The sequence below is a fragment of the Bacillus rossius genome, chromosome 6 (assembly GCF_032445375.1).
Source record: "Bacillus rossius redtenbacheri isolate Brsri chromosome 6, Brsri_v3, whole genome shotgun sequence".
Classification (NCBI taxonomy): Eukaryota; Metazoa; Arthropoda; class Insecta; order Phasmatodea; family Bacillidae; genus Bacillus; species Bacillus rossius.
Window position 1 is genome coordinate 36,776,698 of NC_086334.1, and position 27,727 is coordinate 36,804,424.

Below are 27,727 nucleotides of genomic sequence, written 5' to 3' on the forward strand. Positions count from 1 at the left end.
CAGACAAAAATTCTGAACAGTATATTTTGTTAAGTAAGGTGACAGCTTTCATTTGGTACATGGCTGATGTTCGGCCAATACTTGGTATGAGTCCTGGAGTCGTTTTTATAAAATGCAGGTTTTTGAAATATGTACCTTCTTTGATCTTATATAATTTAAAGAATACTATTAATAAATACTATTTTTTTTAGTTAAATACACAGCATCTTATCTTGCGTTTAGGACCTTGTAGTTGGATTTATATATTTCAGTTTTAAACGGAGAAATAAAATGGTTTTTTTCAGGTCCTGTAATGGGCGGGTGAAGTTATTGCCTGCAAGGAAAACAGGGCGCGCGATCTTGTTGCTGTCCGTCGGCATTAAAAGTGTCGGCCCAGACAAAAATTCTGAACAGTATATTTTGTTAAGAAATGTTACAGCTTTCATTTGGTACATGGCTGATGTTCGGCCAATACTTGGTATTGGTCCTGGAGTTGTTATAATATAATGCCAGTTTTTGAAATATATATCATGTTTGACTTTTAAATAATTTTAACATTACGTTTAAAAATGCATTTTTTTAAAATATTATTAACTAGCCTTACGTTTTGCCTTTATGACTTCGTAGTTGTATTTTGGCTTACATTTTGTCTATTTTATTTTTGGGTAAATGTTTTTGAAACGTGAAAACTGTCATGGCCACAATGTATGTGTGTGTATGTTGCTGTTGCTGTCCAAATGCATAATTTTGACTCCGGTGCGGTAAACTAGGATATGTTCGGAACTGTCTGAGTTGTGCAGGTTGAGTCGTGAGTATTGTCTAACGATTATCTATGAGTTTGTTTACGAATCGTAGAACGTAACAAGAACTTTTGTTGTTATTTGATTTTAAAAAAAGTTCTAGTGTAATACTTAGAAAGTTTCACGAATGCAATTTTATTGGTTAACTTATGTAAACAATGGTATTCCTTGCCTTTGTTGGAAGTTACATTTTTACTTCATTATTGCTACTTAAATATCCTAATTTGATTCATAAGAGGAAGAAGTTAAAATTTAAATGTTGTCACATCAGCCATAGGGGAGGTATTCAATGTGATTCTATTTGTCATTAGAGATAACGCATGTGAATTAATTTAAAATTATTTATAATCTAGGTATCCTACAAAATGAACTTTGCAGAGGAATTGGTAGGCGACTTGATTCCTTAACCATAACGGTGATGACATGGCCGTTTTCATCATTATCCCCCTCCCCCTTACATTTTTATGTTACAAACCAGGAATAAAGGGAGTTTTAGGTGGGGAACACTACATTAAACGTATCTGTTTTTCACACACCACGCAATATAAACTTTAAACCAACCTTTATATTTGTTTTGATTTATCATAATATATAAGTAAAAATGGTTATATTTATGGTAAACATAAATATTCTTTAAAAAAATTCAATCTGGTATCAAATTGAGGAAATATTAGAATGCTTGGCATTCTAGTAACTACTCAATAAAACATGAATATAGTTAAAAATTTTAGTTGTGTGCATTGAAACAAAGGCAAACAAAGATTTGAAAATGAATTTTTTATATCCTTACTATCTTCCTAATCACTGTGTAAAACTCATTGTGTTACTCCATGTAGTTTAGTAAAAATGACAGCTTTAATGGTTAGGTTAGGTACTGTAATTCAATCGTATTTATCGGTTTACTGTTGGTATTAAATTATTGTAAATATTATTGGTAATGTAAATATAGTGACAATTTGTGTTGTGCTTAAATAGTATAGCTGAGAGTATTTATTAGAGGTATCCGTGATCCTGTTGTCACTGCCCTACTGTTTACTTGATACTAGCTGCAACTTGATCCTGTGGCTCTCCAGAGATCCTTAGGAGTATAGCGTAGCTGAGGCTGTTTGCTAAAAGACAAATTTTTTATGTCATTACGTTACGGCTGATTTTTTTTTCCATTTCAAGTGAATATTGTTAAATATGGTTCGAGCAAAAATATTTAAGTTTGCTAATAGATTTTAATGGTATTGATTTCAATAATTTTTATCCAGATATAATGTAATCTTTTTTAATTTTCTAACCATCCTTTCACTTAAGTTATGGTCATCTAGACTCAGTGGCGAATACAGAAAAAACTCAAAGGGAAGGGGTGCTTAAAGACATCTTGAGCTGTGGGTGCAATAAATCATCAAGTTGTTTCGAGCAAAATATTTAGTTTTTATCGATAATAATGAAATCATTCTGGGTAAGTGTATGAATGTGTTTGAATGTGAATTGTATAACATGGGCGGCGGGGGCGTGCCCTCCCCTTGCCATGAACTGCTCTTGTCCCGCGCCCCCATATGTATCCGCCTCTGCCTAGACTTGAGTAAACCTAGCCATTGTGGGAAAAACCTCACCACCGTGGATAAACTTGCCACTGCAGGAGACCTCACTACTGAGGGAAACACCTAGCCTCCCCGGAAAAAGATCAGCAAAAACATAAAAACCTCATTTTTTCAGCGTTACTAGACATGCTATGTGCACACATTAACATTTGTAGAAAACAAATATGCATTGCACTATAAAGGGCATAGCCGGATTAATATGGGAATTCTGCCCCCATGGCTTTTTTGACTCATACTTAGGGGGTCGATTTGGTGTCGAATGAAAATAATTCACACCAATTTTTATCTCTTTAACTCAAACGGTATTCGAGATTTAAAAAAAAAAACTGTTTTTTTCAAACTTATTTTTATTTTTATAGTAAAATTCGGAATTGATTAATGATGATTTTTTTCCTGATTCTTACGAGTCCAAAACATGAAAAAATCATATGATCATGATTCTCAAATAGAAAACCGATTTTTAACGGAGAAAAGAAAATTTTTTTTTTTTTTCAGCCATCTTGAAATATGTCACTCACCAAAATTCGTCAGAAAATGTCTTTTATACTCCTCTATACTCAGGAATTTTTTTGAATTTTTAGAAATGGTGGAACAATTCCAAAAAAATTAAAAACTAATTTTTTTTTCTTCAAAATCTTGCGTTTTAACAAACTTACATTTTTTTTAGTACACATAAATACGTAGAAAAATTTTTTTTTACCAAAAAAAAAATCTTTGCAAAAGATAAACAGAAAGATTCAGTAGGTTAAAGTGATTAGAAGGGTTATTATTGATTCAAAAGACACTTAAAGATAATACTTATATATTTTTTCATACTATTGGGAAATATTTTGAATTTTGATACAGAAAAAATAAAAATTTTAATCAAAATAATAATTAGGCTAGTCATCATCACTGTCTTCATTCACGACGACACTGATTTTTTCATCAATAAACAGACGACTAAGTATCTCAGCTGGTTTTACGATTTTCGCTAAGTATCGAGCGTAAGATAAATAGTATATAATAGCAGCAATGTGTGAGCAACATCCAACAGTACGTCTACCATTTGCACAATCACAACAATATCGAGTTATTCCAGAGATAGTGTTCTTATCTGACTGATATTCAACAAAACAATGATATGTCTTCAAATTAATATGTCGAGATCTGACTTTGAATTTTATAATATTAGGTGTAATTTTTAAATAATAAAGTATTATCGTTCCGTTTTCATCCATCATTTCAGCTAAATACGATACAGCTTGAGACATTTGATATTATCCCGTGAATAGAATTTTGAGTTCTTGTTCCGTTAATTCAGGAAAATCAGTTAATATATCTGAAGTTATTGTTGCAAAAGGAACTTTTCTTCTTGCCCAACGATTAGTCTCTACTTCTGAGGCTAAGGTATTATCTTGATACTTTTTTGAGTTCATGGCGGCAATAATTTTTTCAGAAAGATCGAGATCAGAATCAAGTCTCTTACCAAATTCATTGTGCAGAAAACAAGCGATTCAACAATAAACACCAGTTTTTGGAAGCAATTTATTGTCTAGTTTATGATCTAAAATCCTAAACTTCTGCTTAATATCTCCATGTACTGCTTCAACAACCCAACGGATTTTGGTAACAAAACGGGATTCATTTGATTCATCTGTGGTCAGTTGATTGCGTTTTCCTTTGAGAGCAGGCATTAGCACTTTAAACCCCAATTCTTCTAAATATACTATCACATCCCGGAAGCCACGATCAACTACAATAATGTCACCTTTTTTCAGCAACTTAATCAGACCATTGGGATCACTTAAGATGATTCTCATAATCTCAGCATCGTTCATATTAGCTGTATATGGCCCAAGCATATCTATAACGAAACCATTTGTAGTACATATCGTGTGGTTTGTACAGATGAACTTTCTTTTGGCCAGAATATGATTTCCTCTGGTATTCGTTATTTGCACTTTTTTGATGACGAATATATGTTCCATCGCAAATGAATATCAACTGGTCATCTTTCACTTGATACAGCATTTTAGCAGTATTTGACGTATTGGCGAGTAATGTCTCCCTACTAATAGCATCGATTCCGAAATACTGAGGTAAAATATCTTTTTCAAACGAAGATATTACTTCATCACAGTAGTCGGATACCATTTGTTCCCGAGCTAAACCAAAAATGGAAGATATCACTGCATTTGAATTTCCTGTTCGTAATTTGAATAAAAAAATAACAAGAGCTTGAATGACATTACGATTCACTGATTTTCTCATCAACGTTAGCATTTCACGAAGTTTTATCAATTTTTCCCAGGTAAGGCTCGTAAATACCTCCAACTGTTTTTCTGAAAACGAGTGATCTCCAATTTTATCAATTATAGACGAATCAGTGCCAATAGCCAGCTGCCCAAGTAATTTTTCCAAATCACGAACTTCAAATACACTGGTATTCGAATTAATTCGAAAATTGTTAATTTCTTCATCATAAAACCGCTTTTTTATAATATGATCTTTACAACACCGATTTCCTTCAGGAATAAAGAGTCGTCTTGTCGAAAATACTTGTTTACGTGCTTCAAATGGAACGATTGTGATATGTGCTGATAATCCACAAAGGCAACAGTATTTATGTGTCGATATGATTCGGGGAAAATCCAACTCCACAAATTCTAACTCTTCTTCCATTTTTTCTTCAATAACATATGAAGGATCTTCAGATGATGATACGGATGAAACAGTAGTGGATGAAGACTGAGAAAAAATTGGCTGGCTTTTGATACTAACTTGATCTTCAGATGAATCCTCAGTGTTCTTAAGTATAGGTGGTCTTGTTAAAATAACTCGACACTTACTACAAAAGGCATCATTAACAAGAACTCTCTTTCCAATTTTTTCTGTCGCAATATTAGCTTCATCAATTGTCATAACAACTTTTTTATAACCAACCGCTTTACGCAAATATATGTTACAATTGATACATTTTTTATCAAAATTCATTCTGAAATCAATATTAAAATTATATATTAGGAATTTGGACATATATAAACTGATTAAATATAAAACTTCACTTACTTGAGTCTTTGTAATCGACTGTGACACTATTTAACGACAAAAAATAGTATCTCATAAAGATGAGACAATATAATATAACAACAATGATACTCCAGTATAATTTTATGGTGAAACGAAAAAATATTGTCAATATAAGCACTGAATTAATTAATGCGTTAACTGCTATTCAGACAATGACATCAACCATAAAGGCTTCTTTGTTTTTAGGTTATCTAAACAAGCGGAACCTTAGAAGAAATAATAAATGGATACAGAAAATCCCGATAGATGGCGTTATAATGTGCCAACTTGGCCAAAATTTTGAAAAACATAGTTTTAACGTGATTGTTGTCTAGTATGTATAAAGATTGAGAATATTTAATAAGTAATGTAATTGTGAATTTTAAACAAAAATAAAATTTTCTACGTATTTATGTGTACTAAAAAAAATTGTAAGTTTGTTAAAACGCAAAATTTAAAAAAAAAAATGAGTTTTTAATTTTTTTGAAATTGTTACACCATTTTTAAAAATTCAAAAAAATTCCTGAGTATAGATGAGTATAAAAGACATTTTCTGACGAATTTTGGTGAGTGACATATTTCAAGATGGCTGAAAAAAAAATATATTTTCTTTTCTCCGTTAAATATCGGTTTTCTATTTGAGAATCATGATCATATGATTTTTTCATGTTTTGGACTCGTAAGAATTAGGAAAAAAATCATCATTAATCAATTCCGAATTTTACTATAAAAATAAAAATAATTTTGAAAAAACAGTTTTTTTTGAAATTCTCGAATACCGTTTGAGTTAAAGAGCTAAAAATTGGTGTGAATTATTTTCATTCAACACCAAATCGACCCCCTAAGTATGAGTCAAAAAAGCCATGGGGGCAGAATTCCCATATTAATCCGGCTATGCCATTTGGTAAAATGTTCAATTAATTGTGCAATATCACAAACCTAATTTCACACACTAATTCATTAAATTATAAAATGGCTTGTCAGCCTACTTATGCTTTATTCACAAATAAAATTACATTTTTGGAATGTGACATACTGTTAGTGACTACTAATGACTGACAAAAAAATCAGAACAGGAAATTCATTGAACCTTCTTAAACAGGTGTAAGAATGTACTATTTGAATCATTGATTGACAGTTTTACACAAAGAATTGAATGCTGTTAATTGGGAAGAAGTGTAGAATATAATTTTTTTTAATAAAATCAGTAAAAACAATCATTTTTAAATTTTATATACCTAACATGTGAAGTTGATACCAAACACAACTTGATTTTTCCTTCTTTGCTGGAAATGACAATTGCGTGGAAATCCTATACAGATTCCAATATGACAGAAATTGCACCATGATGTAAATAATTCTGCTAATATTAAATCATTCAAGTACAGTTATCTAAAATAGATTACATTTAAGTTAGGAATTAATATTTAGGTACTACTCTCAATATAGTAAATGATTAAAAAAATTTTTTTAACCTTTTATGTAATCCACTAAATATTGTGAACTCATAGAACTCATAACTTGCACGATAATTACTAAACAACTAAGTGTTTGATTTTTTAAACAGAAAATTTTCCACCATCTTACAAAAGAATATGTAGGCAGAAGGTCAATTTCTCATACCTACTTCACAAACATTATTTTGGCATTGATAATGGTATGCATATAGGTTTCATCTGCTAAATTCCATTATAAGCATCGCCTTCTAAGGTTGGTTTAGTCAAGGTTGTGGCAGCCAAGGTTTGGGAGCCAATAAAATGCAAATGAGTTTTAAAGGGATGTCTACGCTGTTCTTTTCGCATCTCCTTCCCACAATGCCTTGGCAATAAACTTTCTGGGAATTGTAAGAACTGATCAATAGTGTGGAGCACTTACCTACATGTTTAGCATGCTGGGTTTTGTTGCACCGCAGGACTTAGCTTTAAACAAGACATTGTATGATAATATATTTACCATTGCTGAACTTTTTTTTAATATTGTTAAATATACATGATGTAATTTACAGTTTCTGTAGTTATATAAATTAGTTTGTCATTTGATTATGTAAATGACAATCTGGCCTACTCTATGTGATAAATTCTCTGTCTCTTTGTTTAGTACATGTGTAAATATGTGTATATGCATACTTGTTTGGATATTGTGTTTTCAAAGTGAAAATGTTTTTAAAAAGGACTTCCATACTAAGGTCACGCCAGAGTTAGCGATGAAATGTGTTTGTTGTCCACAACAATTTTAAATATCTCGTGACTCAAGGGTTTATCACCAAGAGCTGTATATATTCTGAAAATAGACCACACTACGTTGTCTGTTAGTGCACGTACGTCATTGTGTGCCTATGTCATTTAGCAGGGAAGGAGGGTTGTTAAAGAGCCTAGAAATTCACTCTGCGTGAACAAATAATTAATCATAACTCCGCAACAGAAAGGGTTACACAAGTTATTTGTGCGCCGTCGTGTGGATATTGAGGTGCTCTTAAGGTTAGCTGAGCAGGAAAAAAATAAGTTCTCTAGTAAAAAGTTGTGCCGGGTGACAGTTTACAAACATTCTAAAATTGCGCAATTACAAAAGTATTCAGTGCGAGGCAACAGGAAAGGGCTCGAGCGCTCAGGCCGGTATATACACTTTCGTGAGCGCCGTAGACTTGAAGCTTTCAACACTGTTGTAGCCAAAGATTGCATCGACCAGTACAGAGGCTAGGATGGCCGAAATCAACTCGAATTGTGAAGACCTGATAGAGATGGACGAAAACAAAGCAAATGAAACACCTCAAACTTATACGTGGGGCAATATGGACCCTCATATTTTAGGGATTCCGATACAAGTCTATAGCCAAGTGAGGACTTACAAGTCTACAGCCAAGTGAGCTCATTCCATATGAGCATCTGGATCACCATCGTACGGTCTGGCAGCGTGCTAATAATCATTTTAGGTGCCAGTTTATCGAGAATGAATTCGGGTACTTTCGGGATGCTTCCCAATTCGAGCTCGCCGTGTGCTCTGCACATCAGCAGATCGCTTTTAACGCTTTAGACCTCTTTCCCTATAGCGAGTTGGTCGACTACGTGGGCCTAGCTGGCGACTTAAAAGTTTCAATGGTGCTTCTTAGTGATTTCAGTCTTACTGAAAATGATCGACATAGAATGACAGAATAGGTACGTAAATAAACAATTCAGGCTTGTGCTTCAGAGCGACCCACGTTAACAGACTTCACTCGCCTGGGACCTGTCTCAATCTTACCTACGTTCATGACATGCATTTGATTTGTAAACCATACATCTTGTATTTCTCATTTCACTGCCCCGTTTTAAATGTATTATACGTAAAGTAAATATTTATTCACACTTAATAAATGTTAAATATAATTTTAGGATTAACTGGAAAAAAAGATTAATTAATTAATTCATAAAAAGGTGAGTTTCATTTCTTTCCAGTTAAATTATACCTGATGGTCCACGAGAGACGTTTTTACAAAAAAAATTAGGGTATTGTAATGATACTACACACCCCAATTTTTATCTAATGCTTTGGAATATTTTCAGGTGCCGCAGAAAACTATGAGAACACGCTGATTGCATTTCGACGGTAAGTAGGCTGCCTGTATTTCATTTTTATTTTATTGACCGTAATGCTGCGGTGATGGCGAGGTAGTTACTAGTAGAAGAAACGAAACAGAGGAAATGGCTGGAAGGATTCAGCGGTGGCCATTGTAAATAAACCATTCCAGCATTTGCCTGGAGTAGTTTCTGGAAGCCAAGGAAAATTAGCAACCTTGCTATCAATGAGACATCCAGCCTTAGGAAAAGGAAATCTGTATTTTCTTTTGGTAGTATTAATTATTGCTTAGAATTTTATTAATTTTTAGTTGGTTTGTTGCTCATCTGATGACAGGATTTTTTTTTTTAAATGTATGAATTATATACTTATATATTTAGAGTTTTCAATAAAGCCTAAAAGTTATATTAATAAAATTATATTTTAATTTTAAAATCCAAATGTGTGCAGATGGCCAAAGATGTGTATCCTGATCTGGAATGTAATGATTTTAAGGTGTTTCTCAGTGTGTGTGCCCCAGCCTGCACGGCACGTGGGCCAGAAAGCGCGGTGAGTAGTGGCAGTGCTGTGCTGGTCGTTGTAGGGCCCTGGAGAGTGGGACTCAGATGCTGGAGCTAGACTGCCACTTGACTAGGGACGGCCAGGTGGTGGTGTCGCATGACCACAACCTGCTGAGGACCACGGGCTGCGATTACAACATATCACAGCTGAATTACTGCGACTTTCCTCTCCTCAAGACTGAATTACCGTTAGACTTTGATCCTGGTAACACTCCACATTATGCTACGGTTTGTGTGTGTATGTGCTGATGTGCTTGGATTGTAGTGCTTTACAACGTTTCTGGTTTTGTGTGCATTTGTACGCTGTGCAATATTTTGTTAGGCATTTATAATAGAATCCAGCCTTGCTTCTTGAAATCATGTAATAGCACTATTTTTAATTCAAATGCTATGGGATGTTACCATATTTTTTCAAAATTGGTTTTACTTTTACAATATTGTTTTTTTTAAATTAATTATATTACCCATTATGTACCCTTGAGAGCCTATAGTTAGTCATCCAAAAAATAATAAATAGAATCTTTTAAGAGCCATATATTCCCTGACAGTTGAATGTAGTATAATTATTTCATAAGGTTTTATTCAGTAGGTAAAGGCATAAACTTATAACTAAAATATAAAATGTAATCCCTGTTTTATTTCCTTTATTTTGGTTAAGTGGAGATGTTTAGTAAAAACAAATACTTCGCAATATCTTTTAGATTAGTTGATTGAAAATGCTATGATGATGATAATGATGATTTTAATGTTTCTTATTATCCTTCCGTGTGCTCTCCCTTGTACACAAAGTGAGAGGTTTTGTAAGTTTTTGAGAATGAAAGAGCCAGAGAATTACATTCATGCCGATGCACTCATATACACATGCATGCACGTACATATATGCTTTCTCCCTCCTACTCCTGTTTTTACTCCTTATTTTGCTTTCCCACTCTTTCCCTACCTTTCCCTAACTCATCATAGAATCTAAATATAAAATTTAATTTTTATTACTTTAAAGGGGTGATTAACATTCAAATAATTTAACTGTACTTTGCAAGGTATTGTTACCAATAAATTTGCTGTTGGTAATGAAATTCCATGTACATAGTTCTATTGATCTAATAGCCAAGCGTACACAAGACAGACACAACAATTAATAGGCTCACTACCAAACTTGTGGTGGCCCACTCAACAATACATTCATTTTGTTACACAAACCAAAATGTCATTCGTAGAAATATATACTCAGTCTAAGTACTTAGTTGTAGTAGTTCCTCTCATGATCTCAGAGTTTCCCATTTGTAAGTATACCTGGTATTCTCTTCCTTTCTGCTTTTGATGTTGAAACTTTCTTTTTCATGTGTTTTTTGCTCTGCATCACTTACGAAACTGATCACCTTGTGTCTGTGTTAGCACTGCAGCTATCTCTGATGTTTTGTGACCTCCAACATCTGTGTGTGCACCAGTAGTTGTATGCTCCGCTGTACTTTCTCAATAACTCACGCTTCAAAATAGTCCAAGACGTTGAATAATTTAGACACTATTTTACCATGAAAAAGTTAATATTTACAAATTGCAAATGTGTGCCGAGGAATCCTGCCTGCAGAGCTAGTGTGACCTTTATCTGTTGCTTCTGCTTTGATCATGTGTCTGAATGGCATAGTGGTGTGGTGTCAAGTGATTTCCTCTGATTAATTGTTTATTTTGCTTGCTCTAATGTATGGATTACATCAGAGGAAGTTTGTCCCCACTTTTGGTAGGTTATTAGGAAACACAGATAGCAGATCAGCAGACACATAGTGTTTTTTTTTTTCCAAAAAAAACAATGTATTTCTACTTGGTGTCAGTTGCACAAACTACCTGTGAACTAGATGTGGGAATTCCAGTTGAATTATAATGATTTTTAACAAAGCTGTGGAAAAATGAAAGTGGGGGTTGCATTTTAATCACAAACTTGTATCTTGCCATTGGAAACTGTTTAGTTGAAAAACTACAGGGCGTGCCTCTTACAGTAAATGTGTCTCTTATGCCACTGTAGACCACTGTTAATTACTGCCTCCTGAGCCTCCACTTATTTTAAAAACTACACACTCTGCCTGTAAACTGTAGCACATGCCACTTTAGTCAGGGGCTTTCTGCAGTCATAAAAACAATTTTTTTTTCTAACTTTGGTTGGTTTTACAAAAGAGACCATGTAAATCACTATACTGATGAAAGTGGTACGAGTAAGGATCCAGTAAATATGGAATAACTTTAATAATTTAAATAATTTTCAAGAGCTATTTACTTGATTTGTGATTTCCAATCCATAAAATCTTTTTCATAAACTCTTAATCAGCAAGTTTGGGGTCATATTATTTTCAGGTAAATTGGGTACTATATGTTTTGGTTGCCGGATCCTGCAGATCAGTATAAAATGAGATACTTTGGCAGGACAGAATTTATTTTATTTTGTCTGGGTTAAGCCATGCACTACAAGCATGGCTGTGAGATATACACAGAGGTGAAGTAAAAATAGTTTTATTTTAAGCATGACTAAATTTGAAAAAAAAAAAAGATATTTTCAAAGCTAATGAACAAAAGTCAGCATTGCGATAGACAGACACACGCCCACTCCCAAGCTTAGCCTTTTGAAGACTGACGGAGGCCCAAACAGTGATAATGAAACAAACTAAAACGTACAGTGAAAGGTTTTTAATCTGATATTCTATGGTTCAGCAATTTCTATAATTCAGCACCAATCAACATGCTTGCTTACAAATGTTTTTCTGGTGGATTCTGGCTGTGATGTCAGCATTGTTATTTCACTCAGAGTTTATCTATTTTTTTTTAAGAAGGCAAATGTTTAATGTCCAGGGGCTTTGCCCTAAGTTAAGCCTGATGTGACTCCTCAATCCTCCATCCCTTGTTATAGGTCATGCATGTTTTTATCTCCATGTACGTCACATGTGAGGTGTGCACAAGCCAAGATTTGAACTGTGCGTCAAAGACTCCCGCAAGAAGGTGCTTTAAAGCCAGTGTCTCGTTCCCCTAAGAACTTATAATGATAGTTTCAACTTACTTAATTTTGACCAAGGTTTATTTCTTTCCACAGCATCCAACATATGTCCTGTTGCCTTTTTTTTTTAACCCTGTGATGCATACCCTGGGTCTTGGAGGCCCATTGAGTTATTACTGTGGATATTTCAGTTATATTTAAAAAGCAATATATTTGTGAATTTATGTAATCCTCGATTGATGCTTTTCATTAGTTTTCATGTACTTACAAAAAAAATTAGCACAATATTTTTTTTATAAAAAAATAATTTATGTCTGTACGCCGGTTTTACATACCCTGGGTCCCACAGGCCCTGTATAAAATTAATTTTCTTTGACATGTAATATTAATTAATGTTGATGTATTTTTATTTGGTTAACAAAAATTACTTTAGCTAACTCTCCTGATCAATTACAACATATTTACATCACATTTATTTTTATAAAATAAATCAATACATCAAACTATTGGATGAATTTATTTTCTAGTCTTGAATTTTTGTACAAGTTATTTATTCATATGTAAACACCAAATAAACCCTTCTAGTGAAATTATGCTGTACTACTTTGATGTAACTGTTTTTATTACATACAATAATTAGATGCAAATTTTAATACTCGTGACAAAATATATGAATCTCACTAGTATTCGATTATTATGTTTTCTATTTTGTAATTATTGCAGTGGTGATAAATGTAAAAATTCATAACTTTTTTCACATTGTTATGCGCACAGCTATCTGGATAAACATACCACCAGTCATCTGTGGTTAATTTTGTGAACTAAGTAGTTGGTTCATCGCTTGCCACCAGATTGCAGTAGCTTGCTACACATACATGAGAAACCAGTTGGTTTCAGTATTCACATCTAACAAGTACAGTTTTCATTTTTTAGAAATGTATTTAATGTGAAGCCAAACTGCGGCACGCCACAGTTTGACTACAATGAACTCGCACACACAACACGAGTTAATACACCTAACCCAACACAGCAGGAAGTCGTTGTTTAATTTAAGGGGAACTGCACCGACATCAAGGAACAAAAGTTATATAAACCAGGATTATTTTATTAAACTTGTTCTTAGTTACAACAATTAATATACATATATATATATATCTTTGGTTTCTCAAACGGACGTTTAACTTAGCCCTACTAACTCATGACGGGCCTAGACTTATATATGACCTCAGATAAATAACTTTAACACAATAAAACATTTACGAGACGCGTCCCTATAAAAATACATAAGTAGAACTAAACGTCGGTCACGCGTGAAACAAAATAGTAAGACCACCGGTCACCTAACCCAAAATGCATACCCTAAACTACCAGGCAGGAGCCATACGATCAACTAGAACTGAGCTAGTGTAATAGAGCCGGGAGGTAAGCACCTCCGAATGCGCACATCACTGAAACTAGATGTAACCTAGCCTTAATATGTCGGCCACTCGGCGGTAGAATTGTACAATAAGACCCGAACTATTGTCATACGACACCTACAGCATTTAAGTCTCTAAACGGATAACATAGCGTCATAATGATGTAACTGTTAAATGCAGACGTAAATATTCAATAATCAGAGAAGCATAGCTTCGCCGAGTGCTGACCATAAGCAAATCCACGCGTGCCGACGGACTGATTCCCTTCTCAAGAGAGAGAGGAGACCAGCGACTGTATTAAGCTACGCGGCGCTTATATAGGCCTCCGAAACTATGACACGAGGAGCGCTGGTGTCGCGGCCGGAGGGGGCGGAGAAGTGAAAAGGAGGGGATGTAGGGGAAAGGCATTCGGAGAGGAAGGGGAAAGGAGGGGAAGGAGCGCTATCATCGGAATCGGCGATGAAGCTATCCGCTTCAACTGTGTAGTTATTACAAAGGGTTAGGATGTTGCTGCTCGTGAACTATTTTTAGATAAATGTGCAAACCCTATTTACAGAGCAACAATGTCTGTAAACCGATTTGAAACAATAAGAAAGTGTTTGAGGTTTGATGACAAACGCACACGTGAATCCAGGCTGCAAACAGATAAGTTGGCCCCAGTTCGGTATGTATGGGATCTCTTTATATCACAGTGCAAAAATACAGTAATACCATCAGAGTGTGTAACAATTGATGAACAGTTAGGTTCATTCAGAGGGCGTAGCAGCTTGGTGCAATACATGCCCAGCAAACCTGGGAAGTATCTATGGGATAAGTTTTTTTGGATGTGCGAATCTGATACTGGCTATGCTGTTGATGGATGCATTTATGCTGGTAAATTACAAGGAGAAAAGCCAACGAAGAATTTGGCTCTCAATATAGTAAACCAGATAGTTGTGCCCCTTCATAATACATCAAGAAATATTATAACTGATAATTTCTTTACCAGTGTTCCACTAGCAGAATACTTGCTAGAAAAAACTTGACAACTGTAGGAACTTTGCGACAAAATAAGCGAGATGTTCCAATTGAACTGAAAGAGTGTAAAAATCAACCTTTGTACAATTCAAAATTTGCATTCAAAGATGATTTGACAATGGTTAGTTTCATCCCGAAACAAACAATTGTTTGCTTTCGTTGAGTACAATGCACCATGACAATGCCATTGACCAATCGCATCCGAAGAAGAAACTAGAAATTATAAAGTATTACAATTCTACAAAAGGTGGTGTTGACTTGATGGACCAAAAAGTACGCCTGTATACTTGTAAACGCAAGACAAAGAGATGGCCTGTTGTTATTTGGAGTAACATACTGGACGTTGACACACACAATGCCTACAATTTGTTCAGAATTCAACATCCTTATTACCATCAAGGGGTCACACACCAAAGGAGACTGTTTATCAAAGATCTATCATTGGAAATGATACACACATGACTAAACGTGCAGCCAACTTATTTCTTCAGAAATACATTCTACAAGATATGGAAAAGTTTATAGGCAAGACAGAATACGCACCTAGTAATGTAACTGCTGCATCTAGTTCATCGAAAAGGAGAAGGAGTTCCATTTGCACTTCATCAAAAGACAGGAAGTGTGCTATGATTTGCTGCAAATGCACCACCAATGTTTGCAAGGAACATTAACATAGCTTAGTGTGCCAAAAATGCATTTAGAACAATGAATAATGTTTTGAACCAAAACTTATCCTTGTGTAACATGAAAGCTTCAAATGCAGGTGTTGAAGTTAGAAGTTGTACAGATACAATATCTCATTTATTGTAAATGTGTGCATTCATATACCGGTATGTTGTATATAAATATATTATGTAAATATAAATTGTGAAAAAATGAGGCTTCTAAGTAATTTGAGTACAGTTTCTTTCATAAAAATGTACTATTACAAATTTGAATTTTTGACAATATCATAAATAAGGCAGATAAATTTTATGAATCTATAAAATCATTCATACAGATGTATATAAATTATTAATAGTTCATGTAAAATAAAGTGTGCTAAAATAGTAAGTAAAAAGTATACAAAATCCTATCTAAATGTAATTATTTTGTATGTGGGCCTGAGAGACCCAGGGTACGTAATAAGTGATAAATTTTAGGGTATGCATCAGAGGGTTAAAATGGTTCGCAACAAGGCTTCATTTCAAACGATTCTGAAAGTTAGCCGAGGGCGCCTGAAGAAGAACACTTTTTGACATTTAACTAATTGTCATTTTTATTAAAGGTTATTTTTAAGTATTTTTGCATGTAGTAATTTTATGTAATTTATTATGTATAAGTCTTCAAACATAAATGGCACAAATTTGAATACTTATAATGGTAATCATAATTGTCCAGTATCCGCTCCAGTCTGTGACTCAATTGACATTCAACTGCTGTGGTAGGAAAATGAGTAACCTGAGGACTTCATCGTTTGCCATCTCTGATTAGTATTCTGTTTCTTAATTTTAAATAATCTTAAACGCTTTCCTTCTTATCCTCGGGCCTCGGTCGAGAAGACTGCTTATTGCACCCTTTTAAGGGACTTCCAATCAGCGTGAGTGACTTTGTTGGCCACGAGGGTGACCGACCTCGACTTATCAGGTTCATGCCGTAATCTAGCAAGGTGTATGAGAGGACATGTAAAGGTGTTGTGTGGCAATAAATTGTGTTGTTAACTGTGAGACTGCGTATTCAGAATGGCTGGTATCAGGCCTGTGGGTCACTTGGAGAACCCATGAGATAGTATGTATGTTTAAGCATGTCCGATGCTAAGAGTGACAGGGTTTTTCACAAGGCACTACTGATAGGGGTAATGTCTCTCGATTTCCACACTTGGGTTATGTTACGTCCTGAGGAGCTCCAGCCGGATCCGTGTCGACCATAATCACTCTTTAGCGCTCATCAAACAATATAAATGCTTCAACCAGCTTACGCCCATGTACCCTGTTGTCACATTAATTTCTATTCTTTCTTTTTATACAGTAGTCTATTATGACTTGTTTTAAATACCATTTTTCTGTTTATTAATTTATTTTGGTATTCCCATTAAAACTACACAGACATTCAATAATCAAACAAAATCCCTTATCATCTGACATAGCAATGGTCCTGAATGTCCTAGATTAAAAACCTTCCACTGTAACTTAAAAAATACATGTAGGTTGTTTATTCATGGTTTGTGGGTCGACAGTGATATTGTAGTGATATTTTTAACAGAGAGCCTCTTTTATTTTGCTATACAATAATTTTCTATCACACAAGCAACGAAATACCTTTGCTCAATGATGATGATCTTGTTCTATTGTCATGCATGAGGTGGAGAAAGAAGGCATAGTATTAGGTTTCACCAAATTTTGGGGAAGAGGCATAAAGATAATGTAGTTTAATAATCCTATTAAAGCCGTAAAATATGATCTGAACAATTAAATTCAGATGATAGACTCCCTTGCGATCACATATCTTGAAAATGTTATTGCTAATTATTGGTTGCATGGTTGTGTAACATGCTTTTAAATGCACAACCTTTTTTATCACTTACAGAGGCTGTAACTTTAACATATCGTGTGATGGTACGGCACTCCCGAATTATAATTTATTTTTTCATTACAGGGCATGTCTTTGTGGGATCTGGTAATCCTGAAGAGAGGAAGTTTGCATTGCTAAAAGAAGTATTTCAGCAATTTCCAAATGTGCCCATCAATATTGACATCAAAATTGATGATAACCGCCTTATTCAAGAAGTGTCAAAGTTAATTAAGCTTTACAACCGCCAGGAAATAACAGTGTGGGGAAATTTTAGTCACACTGTCACTAGGAAGTGCTATGAACAGGTTTGTTTTTAAAATATATTTTACTTTTAAAAAAATTAACAATAGCATCTTTTTCAGAAGTATATTAATGAATGATTTGGCTTTTTTTTTTTAATTCAAAGTTTTCACTAGCTGTGTGATTACATAAATGTGGTCAAAATAATTTTAAATTTTGATTTCACGAATATCAAATGAATTTGGATTTTTAATTATTTTTTTGATATTACCCTTGTAAATACAAATTGTTGCTATGATTGTTTCATAAACACTGAAATTTAATTTGTGTTCTAAATTAATTACACTTTATGATACACAATAATTATTTTTTAAAAATACGAACACTTAACCAGATTTTTTTTTTAAAGATCAGAATATAATTTTAAAATAAAGTCTATATTTCTCATTTCTATTTAAGAAAACACAAAAATTTAATACTATTTCAAAATGTTTTTTTGCTGTTTTTGTAATACATATTTTTTAATTCACCTCTTCTGCTTTTCACATATTAAATTCTTTTAAATTTTTACAATGTTTCAAAACAGTTTTTAAAAGTGTTTTGTATGTTTTAAGTTACTTGTAAGTATTGATTATTTTGTTCAACTGTCATGTTAAAATTGCAGAATTTGAGACCCTGTTGCATCTATGTTAAAAATTGTTCAGAATTGAACACTGATTAAAATTAGGGACTGAATTTGTTGTATAGAAATCTCTAGTCAAAGGAAAATTGTTTAAATAACTATACCTGGAAAAATTTCGTAAAAGAGAGTGGTCAGTTATATGTGACTGGTAGAGACCCCCTTGCTAGGATAGATTACACAATTTTATTTTGTCTTTCATTGGCTGCTGCGAGATTTTAATTTCTATCATGGTTGCACATGATTTAATCATGTGCCTTTTAGTCCTTCAGAACATGTAAAATAATCTGTGATCTAATTGTAAGGTTCATTCAAATGCACAGGTGTTTGCTTACAGCTTACTGCCAGATTGCAGGCCTCTAATGATTAGGAAGAAACAAATGAAAGTCATAAATGGAAAAAAAAAATTGTATACTTTACTAAATGTTACTATTAAGAAAACAAGAACATACATGCATACAAGTGAAAATTAAAAATTCCATAATGATTATTCTGCTAGAGGAAAATGGCTAACCCAATTATTTGATGGGTTTCTTCCAGGCAGTGGGCTAGTACTGTGTTTTATCACATAATGATTGCACTTGCATAATCATCCCACTGTTTTTTTAGGATGGCAACAGTAATCAGTTTTCAAGTTACTGTCAGGTAGTGTGGTAATTATAATGGGAAAATACAGTAATTACAATTACTGTAAAACTTGTTTTGTTTAATATGGTCAAATGTTTTGGTCCAACCATTTTCTCCATAAGATGTAGTCCATAACTTTTTTCCCCATATAAAACCATGTATGTATTTTAAAGTGGATATCTGTTATTCATTATGATATTACTGCTTTCTTACTTGAATAACAGAAATACAAAGTTGTCAGATGTGTGAATTTTCTTGTAAAGACCTTCCAAACATTATAACCATCATCTGTTGGTCGCCACTGTGTAGTAGTGATGTGTCATTCGTGAACGATTAGTTCAAAATGAACAAATCTTGGAGCGAACAAAATCATATGATTCGTTCGCAATAATAGTAAGTTCTTTGAAATAGTCGATTCCATGAAAGCTGAACATGAGTTGGAAGAACATAAAATGCAGAGATAACGAGACAAGAAACTGCCATGCGGCCAGTCTGATTCATTCGTGAAATTACTCATGACATTGGGAGTTAGTAATCAGTAATCGTGGCTTGGGTGTATTCTCAAGAGCTAATAATAAAAAAAAAAATAGGGTAACATAAAAAGTATCTACACCTGACAATATTAACTATTTGTTAAGAAGTAGTTTAGAATTTATTTTTTACATACACATAAACTAATGAAATAAAAACCTAACCAACTATGCAAACTAAAAATAACAGGGAAAGTAACAACAAATATGTACCACTCTTACTCTTTTTGGGTTGATTCGTCAACATTGTTTGTACTAGCTTTGTAGAATGGTATTAAAACTGGGTTTAGTTGTTGCTTTTATGTTTTTTGAATGAAAAATTAACATTATATAAATAAAAATAACATTTGAAAATAAGTATTATTTAACACTTTTTATTTTATTTTAGACAAAATTATAATATAAAATTGTCATCAGTTGTCAGACATATGAATATTGATATAATTTTGCAAACACGTCATTATCTAATGTAATTAGTCTGACCTGTTTAACTCAGTGTGTCGAGATTCTGATCACAGAACTAAAGGTACAAATTTTGTTTCTCAGCCGAGTCTGGAATTTTTTACTTTAGAAAAATTTCCAACCAAGGACTGGATTTTGCTATTTCCTTTCACAGAAGACAGTGGTAAGCCATTGCACAATCAACCTGCCATGAAAACCCTAGGTACACCGCTCCTTCCCATTGTGACGTTACCGGGGGTAATTATGATCATGTTTGCGATAGCTTCCAAATTATATATGTGTCACTGCAGGAAACATTTACGGCAATCAACATTCAGTATTTTTGTAACAGTCGGTACACAGCTAGACGTCTGGAATTTCAGCTATCCGAGCTGAGCAGATTACTATAACCAACCAGGTGCAAATGCTTAACTAATACTCGAAAGGATGAATAAGTTATGGCTCTCGATAAGTGCCACATCACGTGCTCAGAATTAAAAGAACGAAATGAATATAGTATGTGTTGAACAAATATTTACACGGAACTGATTCAAAAGAATCGTTCTGCCCATCACTAGTTTGGTTGCATTGATGCCCGTATTGAGCGCACGCACGCAGTCAAATATTGATATCTCACCTATTGCATGGAACGCGTGGACTTTGTCTCATGCTAAGTAAACTACATTGTATAGCCCACATACTTTTGTGGTTGGTTTGTACTGTGTCAATATTTATGGCCATGGGTACAATACTTTTATTCCAGCTCACATTCAGATCACAATTTAGTTTTGCTATTTTAAGCTAAACAAAATTTGTTTTGTTAATCTAAATTATTTAACTTGCTTTTGTACAGTCTGCGTTTTAATCAAATGTTCTTTCCATGAAACATTTTGTATTATTATGAAAAACTTAACCTCAACAAAAAATGCTTTTCTTCCATAAAAGTCACACCCACTACTTTTCAAACTTTATCTTAGCATAAAATGTGCGACAATCATGCGATAAAACACTGTAGTTTAATCAGGACCAATTTCAGTTATCAATTTAATTTAAGCTTAAATTGTACTTTGTGTGGGTTACTGGGCTACGGGTGATTTGCACCCAGCAATCAGCTAGTGATGGGAAATGACCTTTCTGTTGGTCTAGGATTATAACTTTGTTGTCATCTCAGAACAGTCACCATGTGACATGTACATGTGTTTGCATGCCCCACTGTAAATGCGTGTTTGTTTTTGTTGAAGGATCCCCAAGTGAATCTACTGTTCTCCATGAGGCAAGTGCTGTGTCTCGTAATGCTGCTGTATACAGGCTTGCTGCCTTTTGTCTCTCTTAAAGAAACACACCTCGAGATCTTCTTGCCATCTATATACCTGCGGTAAGTTGTGGTGTTGTCATCTGATTGCATCTTCTTTGTATAGATTACATACTTTTTTTTTATACTGACTGGATATGCCTTTCCCATTTTGTAATGGTTTGCTATAAACCTTGTGAGCAGCTTCCTAAATGTTGAAGCTAGTCCTAAAATTTATCCACCGATTTACTTAGTCATAGAGGGTTATTGCAGTGTTTAGATTTCTATTTCTTCATTTAAAAAACCTAGTAAAATTGTATGTTCACAATACTACATAAGTTTTCAAGTTTATCTTTTATCATTCCTCACCTTGCTTGCTGACTCACCATTGGCTGCAAGCACACTGTTTCTCTGCAGCATGCAAATTTGTACTTTGTTCAGGGTGTCCAGCATTAGGGAAAACAGGGAAAACCTGGAACTGACAGGGATATTTTAATTTCTAGAGTAGTGAGGGAAATACATGTTGGATCAGGAAATCTAAATAAAACGTTTAGACTAAGACTGATCCTATATGGTTAATCTATGCCATGCATTTATATTTAAATTCACTTTTTGTTTGTTGCATTGCTGGTGGGCCAAGTATTTTTTTTTAAATAGGTTTGTAATTTTTGGCACTAGTCTGAATTCAATTTATTTGTCACAAAATTTAAAAATCCGTACCTCAGAGAAGACATTTTGTCTATTGTGAAATGGTGGTTCAAACTTTTGTTATTCGTAACTAAGAAAAACCACTACCATAACCTTCGGTAGGAGGTACTATCCCATTTATTTTAATTATAAACTTTTAAATCTTTTGATTATGACATCTGAATATGTGAGAGATTTAGGTATCTCTTGATTCTGAATTATTCTTCCATAATAATATTAAATTACTTATATTAGATGCTCTTGCTCTCATTAAAATATATATTACATTTAATGCATCTAACTTAGATTCCATTCCCAGTCTTTATGTATCTTTAGTTATCTAAACAATAATAAGGTTCTATCATTGGGAACAGCATTAGTAAAACTCACATCGATAAACTAAATAAAGTCCAAAACAAATTAATCAAAATCATAATTTAAGTAATAATTTTAATAATTATGTAGATTTACATTCCCTTCTTGACCCTTTGTTGACAAGAATAAATACTAAATGTATTATTTGTAAGCATAAGCTATAAAAATAATCTTAAATGTAATCACCTTCTGGAAAACAGCAGCATTAAAGTTTCTTCCTACAACAGTCAACACCAACCTTTAATATTTACATTAAACCATACTAATTATATTTTATATAATATCATCATAACCTTCAATAAGTATGATGGTTTCCTTTCTTTATTAGCTAGTAAAATAACTGTTTAAAAAACAATACTATCCCTTATTGCAATCCATTAATTCATTTAGATATAATTACAAGATCTTTTACATATGTCTGTAGTTATTCTGTTCTTAGTGTGGTAATGCATTTTTATATCCTTGTACCTATTGTAATTAGTTCTTATGTAACCATGTGGTTTGTATTAGTGTTATTACATTGTGCCTAGCAAATAAGGCATCTAGCTGCAGGTAGGCAAGTCACAATTATAAAATGAATAAAATAATCAGCATCATCAAATCTATTAAAGAAATAAGTAAAACAACTAAGCATGAATATGATTAGACCACTAAGAGAGTTGGAGTTTCATTTTATAAAAATATTTCTTTGCAGCTAATCAAGTCGGAGTTAATATTTGGATATGAAAAATAAACTTGCAAATTTTAATTTTAAAAAATAACACCCTATGCAGTTAAGTTCATGAGAATTCTTGGCACACTATTCCATCACCTCAGCTAGTAAAAAAATGAAGCTGGTTTTAGTTTAGTCTATGTTAAAGTTGTACTGATTGCTATATATGTTAAAACTTCTGAAGTTTGTATGCTTTGTGTTGTAGACGGAAAACACTGGGCAACATGGCGGGTATGCCTTTAAATACTTTTATCATTAAGGCAGTTCAAGTGCTTTTAATAAGAAAAATATTGTTTGAGCATCTGAGGAAGAGAGGCATCCAGGTACATGAAATTAACTTTATTCACATAGCATGTTAACTATTTATATTAGAATAACAAAAAGTAAGTTTTTGATTTAGGCAGAAATTTATTCTGAGCTCCATGAAGACCATCATTTTGTCTGTGATCATTGAAAAATAACTTGTATTGTAGTGGTGTGCAAACACCAATTATTTTCAATCCGGATCAAAGAATAAAACAACTAAGTCTTCACAAAGTCATAAGTCTAAGAATTTTTGGCTACCTTAAAAAAAATTCCATATGGACCCACCTTTGATGGCTTGAAAAGTTTTTTTCTGCATACTAGACACTGAATACGAATAATGTGAAAACATTAGCAAGTTAACCATCTGTCATTGAATGTAAATAAGAAAAGTAAAAATTGTAACAAGATGTAGCTTTATGATAGCAAGATCTTATGCATTGGAAAGGTGAACACATTACAATATATTATTACCTATAACAAGCAGGGGCGTAGCCAGTGGGGGGTTTTAGGGGTTCAAACCCCCCCCCCCCCCCCCAGCACCAAATATTTAATTAATTTCTTATTCATCACTTAAACAAATTTCATATTAAAATTAATAAAAATTTTACCATTACAATATTTAAATTTAAGAACCGAAAACTGCTAAAATAGCACTATTTTACACCTTAAAATCCAAATTTTCCCGGGGGAGGACCCCCGGATCCCCCACTTTATTACGGGGGGGAGGGGGGGGGGCATGCTTCTTAACACCCCCCCATACACAAATCCTGGCTACGCCACTGATAACAAGCATCTTTTCAAAAGGCTTGAAAACAGGCTTTTGTGCAAACTTTAGAATACTGTGTCAGGATTTATGCTCTTTCTCAGTTAATTATACAAGTAGAAAAAAAATTCTTATCTCTATCCTGTTTTGTGTATTTTCAGCTCGAAACAAACTGAACAGTTTTGTGTGCTACATAGAATCTTTCTCTTTTATACATACATTGTGTGATTGCAGCTTAATTTTAAACAATTGAAGTGATATGTCTGAAATAATCTTAGTGTGAGGATTCCTCTTGATTTGTATTTAAAATCCATCTTGATTTTGTGCTACTGCCCATTGGTAAGAGACCTCCCACCCATCATTTTCTGAACCTCATACAGCCTCTCTTATATCCTCTTCCTAATTACTCTCACCTCCTCCATAACCACCAACATCCCCGGTCCAACTCATTCCTACCCCTTCCTGTTCTCACCCTCCTTTATAATCTGTGCAACTTTCCTCTTGCTTCAAGAGAAACCTTTCTGTAGTTTATTCTGCAGTCTATTCTGCAGTTCACCCCGTTGCCCATCATAGCCTTATTACAATGGTATTCAATAGTTGTAATAAGTTGTTCTTTAAAAAGATAAAAAATAAATATTTGCATTGCATTTTCAAAAAATCATTACAGAAATGTACCAGTGAAACGTAGAATGTAACCTGCCATAAAACAGGAAGGAAAAATAGCAGTGTCTCTGACTGGGAGAGAGAAGGTAAAATTACAGTGTCTCTTGATGGAAGGCGTTGTCTTTATGGCACGCTGTAGGCTGCAATTTATTTCCGCTTGTATTGTCGGGTCACAAATTTAAAACTTATTCTGTAGATGATAAAATAAAGGTCAAAAAGACACAGTAAAGCAAATATGGTAGTTAACATTTAATTTTTTTATTTAACTTAAGTAGAAGAAAATGGAAGATATGCAAAGTTTTTACTGTTTCTTTCTTCACTTAGTTGTAATCATTTTTTTGTCAGCCAGGAAAAGATAAGTACTGGAGGAGTCGTTACTAGCTTTGGGGGGGGAGGGGGGGACTAAACTATGAGAGCAGCTAGTCCTCGTGCGTTGATTATATGCAATTGTCTAGTCTGCTATGATGCCTTTGTATTTGTCATGTAACAAAAACAAATACTAAAATATTGCTAACAATTTCAGGGTTTGAAAAAATTGATAAATATTGAAAAGCAGAATTTTTGAAACTATTGGGTCTACAAAGACTTCTGGGCTAAAATCGAAGCCAGTTTAGTCTACTATTAAGACGTATGATTTATCAAAAACTAGTCTTTTCAGGGTTAAAATCTCAAACACAGAATGAATAGTAGAATTTTATTTTATTTTTTTTTGGCTTGACAATGCTGTGTTTGGTGCTCAAGGTTGAAAACTTAGTTTAATCATTCAGCCATCATAAACAACTCTGCAAAAAATCAGAACTATCAGTTCTGACGCAAGGACACCTCCATTTTCAGGTGACAAGGTTACTGGATTATTAGTGACTTGAGCATTGTTGACAGATGGAAGTGGCAACTAGCGAAAACTTCTAACCAAAATATATGAAAAGCTGGCTTGTTAGTGCTGTAGTTACATCTTGCTTAGTAATAATTGTTTAGAATGTTGTCTTGATTCTTAGGTGGAAAAATTTTAGTTACCCTTGTCGAACATTGACACAGTTGGCAATTACTTTTATTTTCAGACTTATTTCTGGGTGTTAAATTATGAAGAAGAATTTAAGACAGCCTTTGAGTTGGGTGCTACAGGAGTTATCACAGACTATCCAACTCGATTGACAGCATTTCTTAATGAAAATCCCCAGTATAGGTGTTAGCAAAATAAGTCTGTTATGCACAACAGTATTCTTATTGTGGCTTACGTTAACATGGATTACTTTATCAGGTTAGTTTGATTGCTTAAATCATTTCAAGTTCTACTGTTGCATGCATCTTTAATAAGAGGTTTACATTTAACCAGAGGCACACAGAAGCATTGCTCTGGGCACATTTACATGATTCATTGGGAATAAGACTTTTTTTTTGTGTTGTGAATCTAAAATTGTTGCATGATTGTTAACTTTAGCGACAACCACCAAAATAAAAAAAAATTGAAAAGCAATGCTAAAATGCACAGAACAAAGCAAATATTTTTTGTTGCTGTGCAATGCTGTGATATCATGGACACCCATTCCACTTGCAGTCTACATGCTTTCCTTGCCCCACCTTTCCCTGAATCTACATGAAGATGTCGAGCAAAATTAAATCATTTTATTTCTTAGCTTATCTGCAATATTATGCCAACAGATTTGCATTCACACACAGTGGCAATCTCTACTGTGAACATATTGAGATTTTTCGTGGAAATTGCCCCTGAAATTTTCGGTACTTTTGAAAATTGATTTTGTAGTGCATTTCAAGGAATTTATAAAAAAAAGTTAATATTAAGAGAAAAAAAAATCTTGAAATTTAAGCAATTTGTTCAATAGTGACAATTAACTACAACTCTGAATAACAAAATTGTTTACTACATAAGCTTAAAATAAGAATCAAGTAATACAAAAAAAATTAAATTTAATGAAAAAAAGCATGGGATGCTCTTCATTTTCATAATGACCCTATCCTAGCAATTAGACATTAGTGGTAGAAAATTTAAGACAGCTGAAATCAAGCACCACAAACACCACCACCCCCACGAATATAATTTGTTTCAGATTTGAGAAAAAGTGGCTTCAGTCTATCTTCTAACTATAGTGGTACTCTGGAGATAATTTGTATTTTAGAAATAAACACAGCTCAGACACTTAATTCAAGTTCAAACAAACTGGTGCGAGGATTTTAATTTTCTTGGTATATTGTTCACATTTGACACTATATATATAGTTATAAGAACTAATGTACAAGTTATTACTCTTAATTTTTCAATTCACAGTGGCTTTCACTTCATTGGGAATAATCTTGTCTTCGCAAGTCTCACTAATATGCACCACAAAGCAACTGTTGATAATATTATATCTTTGAGAGAAGACTATTCCAAGTATCTATTAACCTTTTGCAGAGAATTATAGAAGTTTGTAGCTGTGCCCATTTCACAGTGAACAAAAAGTTATCATGGATACAATTTTTTTTTTTATCAGGTGGTACTTGCAAGAAGATTAAGCAACTCATTTCTACAATGTGTCTTAACATGTACAGTTTTTTTGTTGCTTGCCATATTTTACTTTGGTTAAATTACAGCTACTATTTTTTTATAATGTGTACTACATACTCAAAGTTTTTTATTTACACAACTGTAATATCCTGCAGTGATAAATAACTTTCAATACAATCATATATAATTATCTAACTAAACCTTTTCACAGAGTATTTTTATATGCTTGAGATTTTAAATGTCATATAAAAAATGCATATTTTTAAATAAATTGAACTTGTATTTTAATCTAAATGTGCAAGGTGTTGAATTTCATGTTCCTGACTGTACATTGTTATTACGTATTCAAGAAATAAAATGTAAAACTTCAGATAACTCCACATTCTTGGTGTGTCCTCTTGTACCATTCTTGTTTGC

The 27,727-nt window shown here is 33.5% G+C and overlaps 1 protein-coding gene across 6 annotated transcripts; it reads left to right on the plus strand.

The window, feature by feature from the left end:
• Positions 1–686: 686 nt before the first annotated feature.
• LOC134533036 (lysophospholipase D GDPD1-like) lies at positions 687–27,680 on the plus strand. Of its 6 annotated transcripts, none has more exons than XR_010075242.1 (8): positions 687–787; positions 8,959–9,001; positions 9,555–9,736; positions 17,578–17,798; positions 21,252–21,385; positions 23,281–23,398; positions 25,866–26,065; positions 27,297–27,680. XR_010075242.1 is itself a non-coding variant. In XM_063370189.1 (7 exons), exons 3-7 carry the CDS (start codon positions 9,577–9,579, stop codon positions 25,995–25,997), a joined length of 765 nt encoding a protein of 254 aa, XP_063226259.1. In that variant the 5' UTR covers positions 687–787; positions 8,959–9,001; positions 9,555–9,576; the 3' UTR covers positions 25,998–27,680. The 6 variants fall into 6 exon arrangements, 2 of the variants coding, with proteins under 2 accessions (XP_063226259.1, XP_063226258.1); XR_010075241.1 differs by lacking the exon at positions 687–787 and adding an exon at positions 796–1,061; XR_010075239.1 differs by lacking the exon at positions 687–787 and adding an exon at positions 812–1,061 and having other exon boundaries at positions 26,874–27,680.
• Positions 27,681–27,727: the final 47 nt, after the last annotated feature.

Excerpts from the sequence above, each read along its gene's own strand:
- LOC134533036 (XM_063370188.1), top strand. The coding sequence starts at position 938 with ATGGTATTCCTTGCCTTTGTTGGAAGTTACATTTTTACTTCATTATTG. Across the intron at positions 1,062-8,958 it reads TCACATCAGCCATAGGGGAG|GTGCCGCAGAAAACTATGAG; the intron begins GTATTCAATGTG and ends GAATATTTTCAG. Across the intron at positions 17,799-21,251 it reads CTAGGAAGTGCTATGAACAG|GATCCCCAAGTGAATCTACT; the intron begins GTTTGTTTTTAA and ends TTTTTGTTGAAG.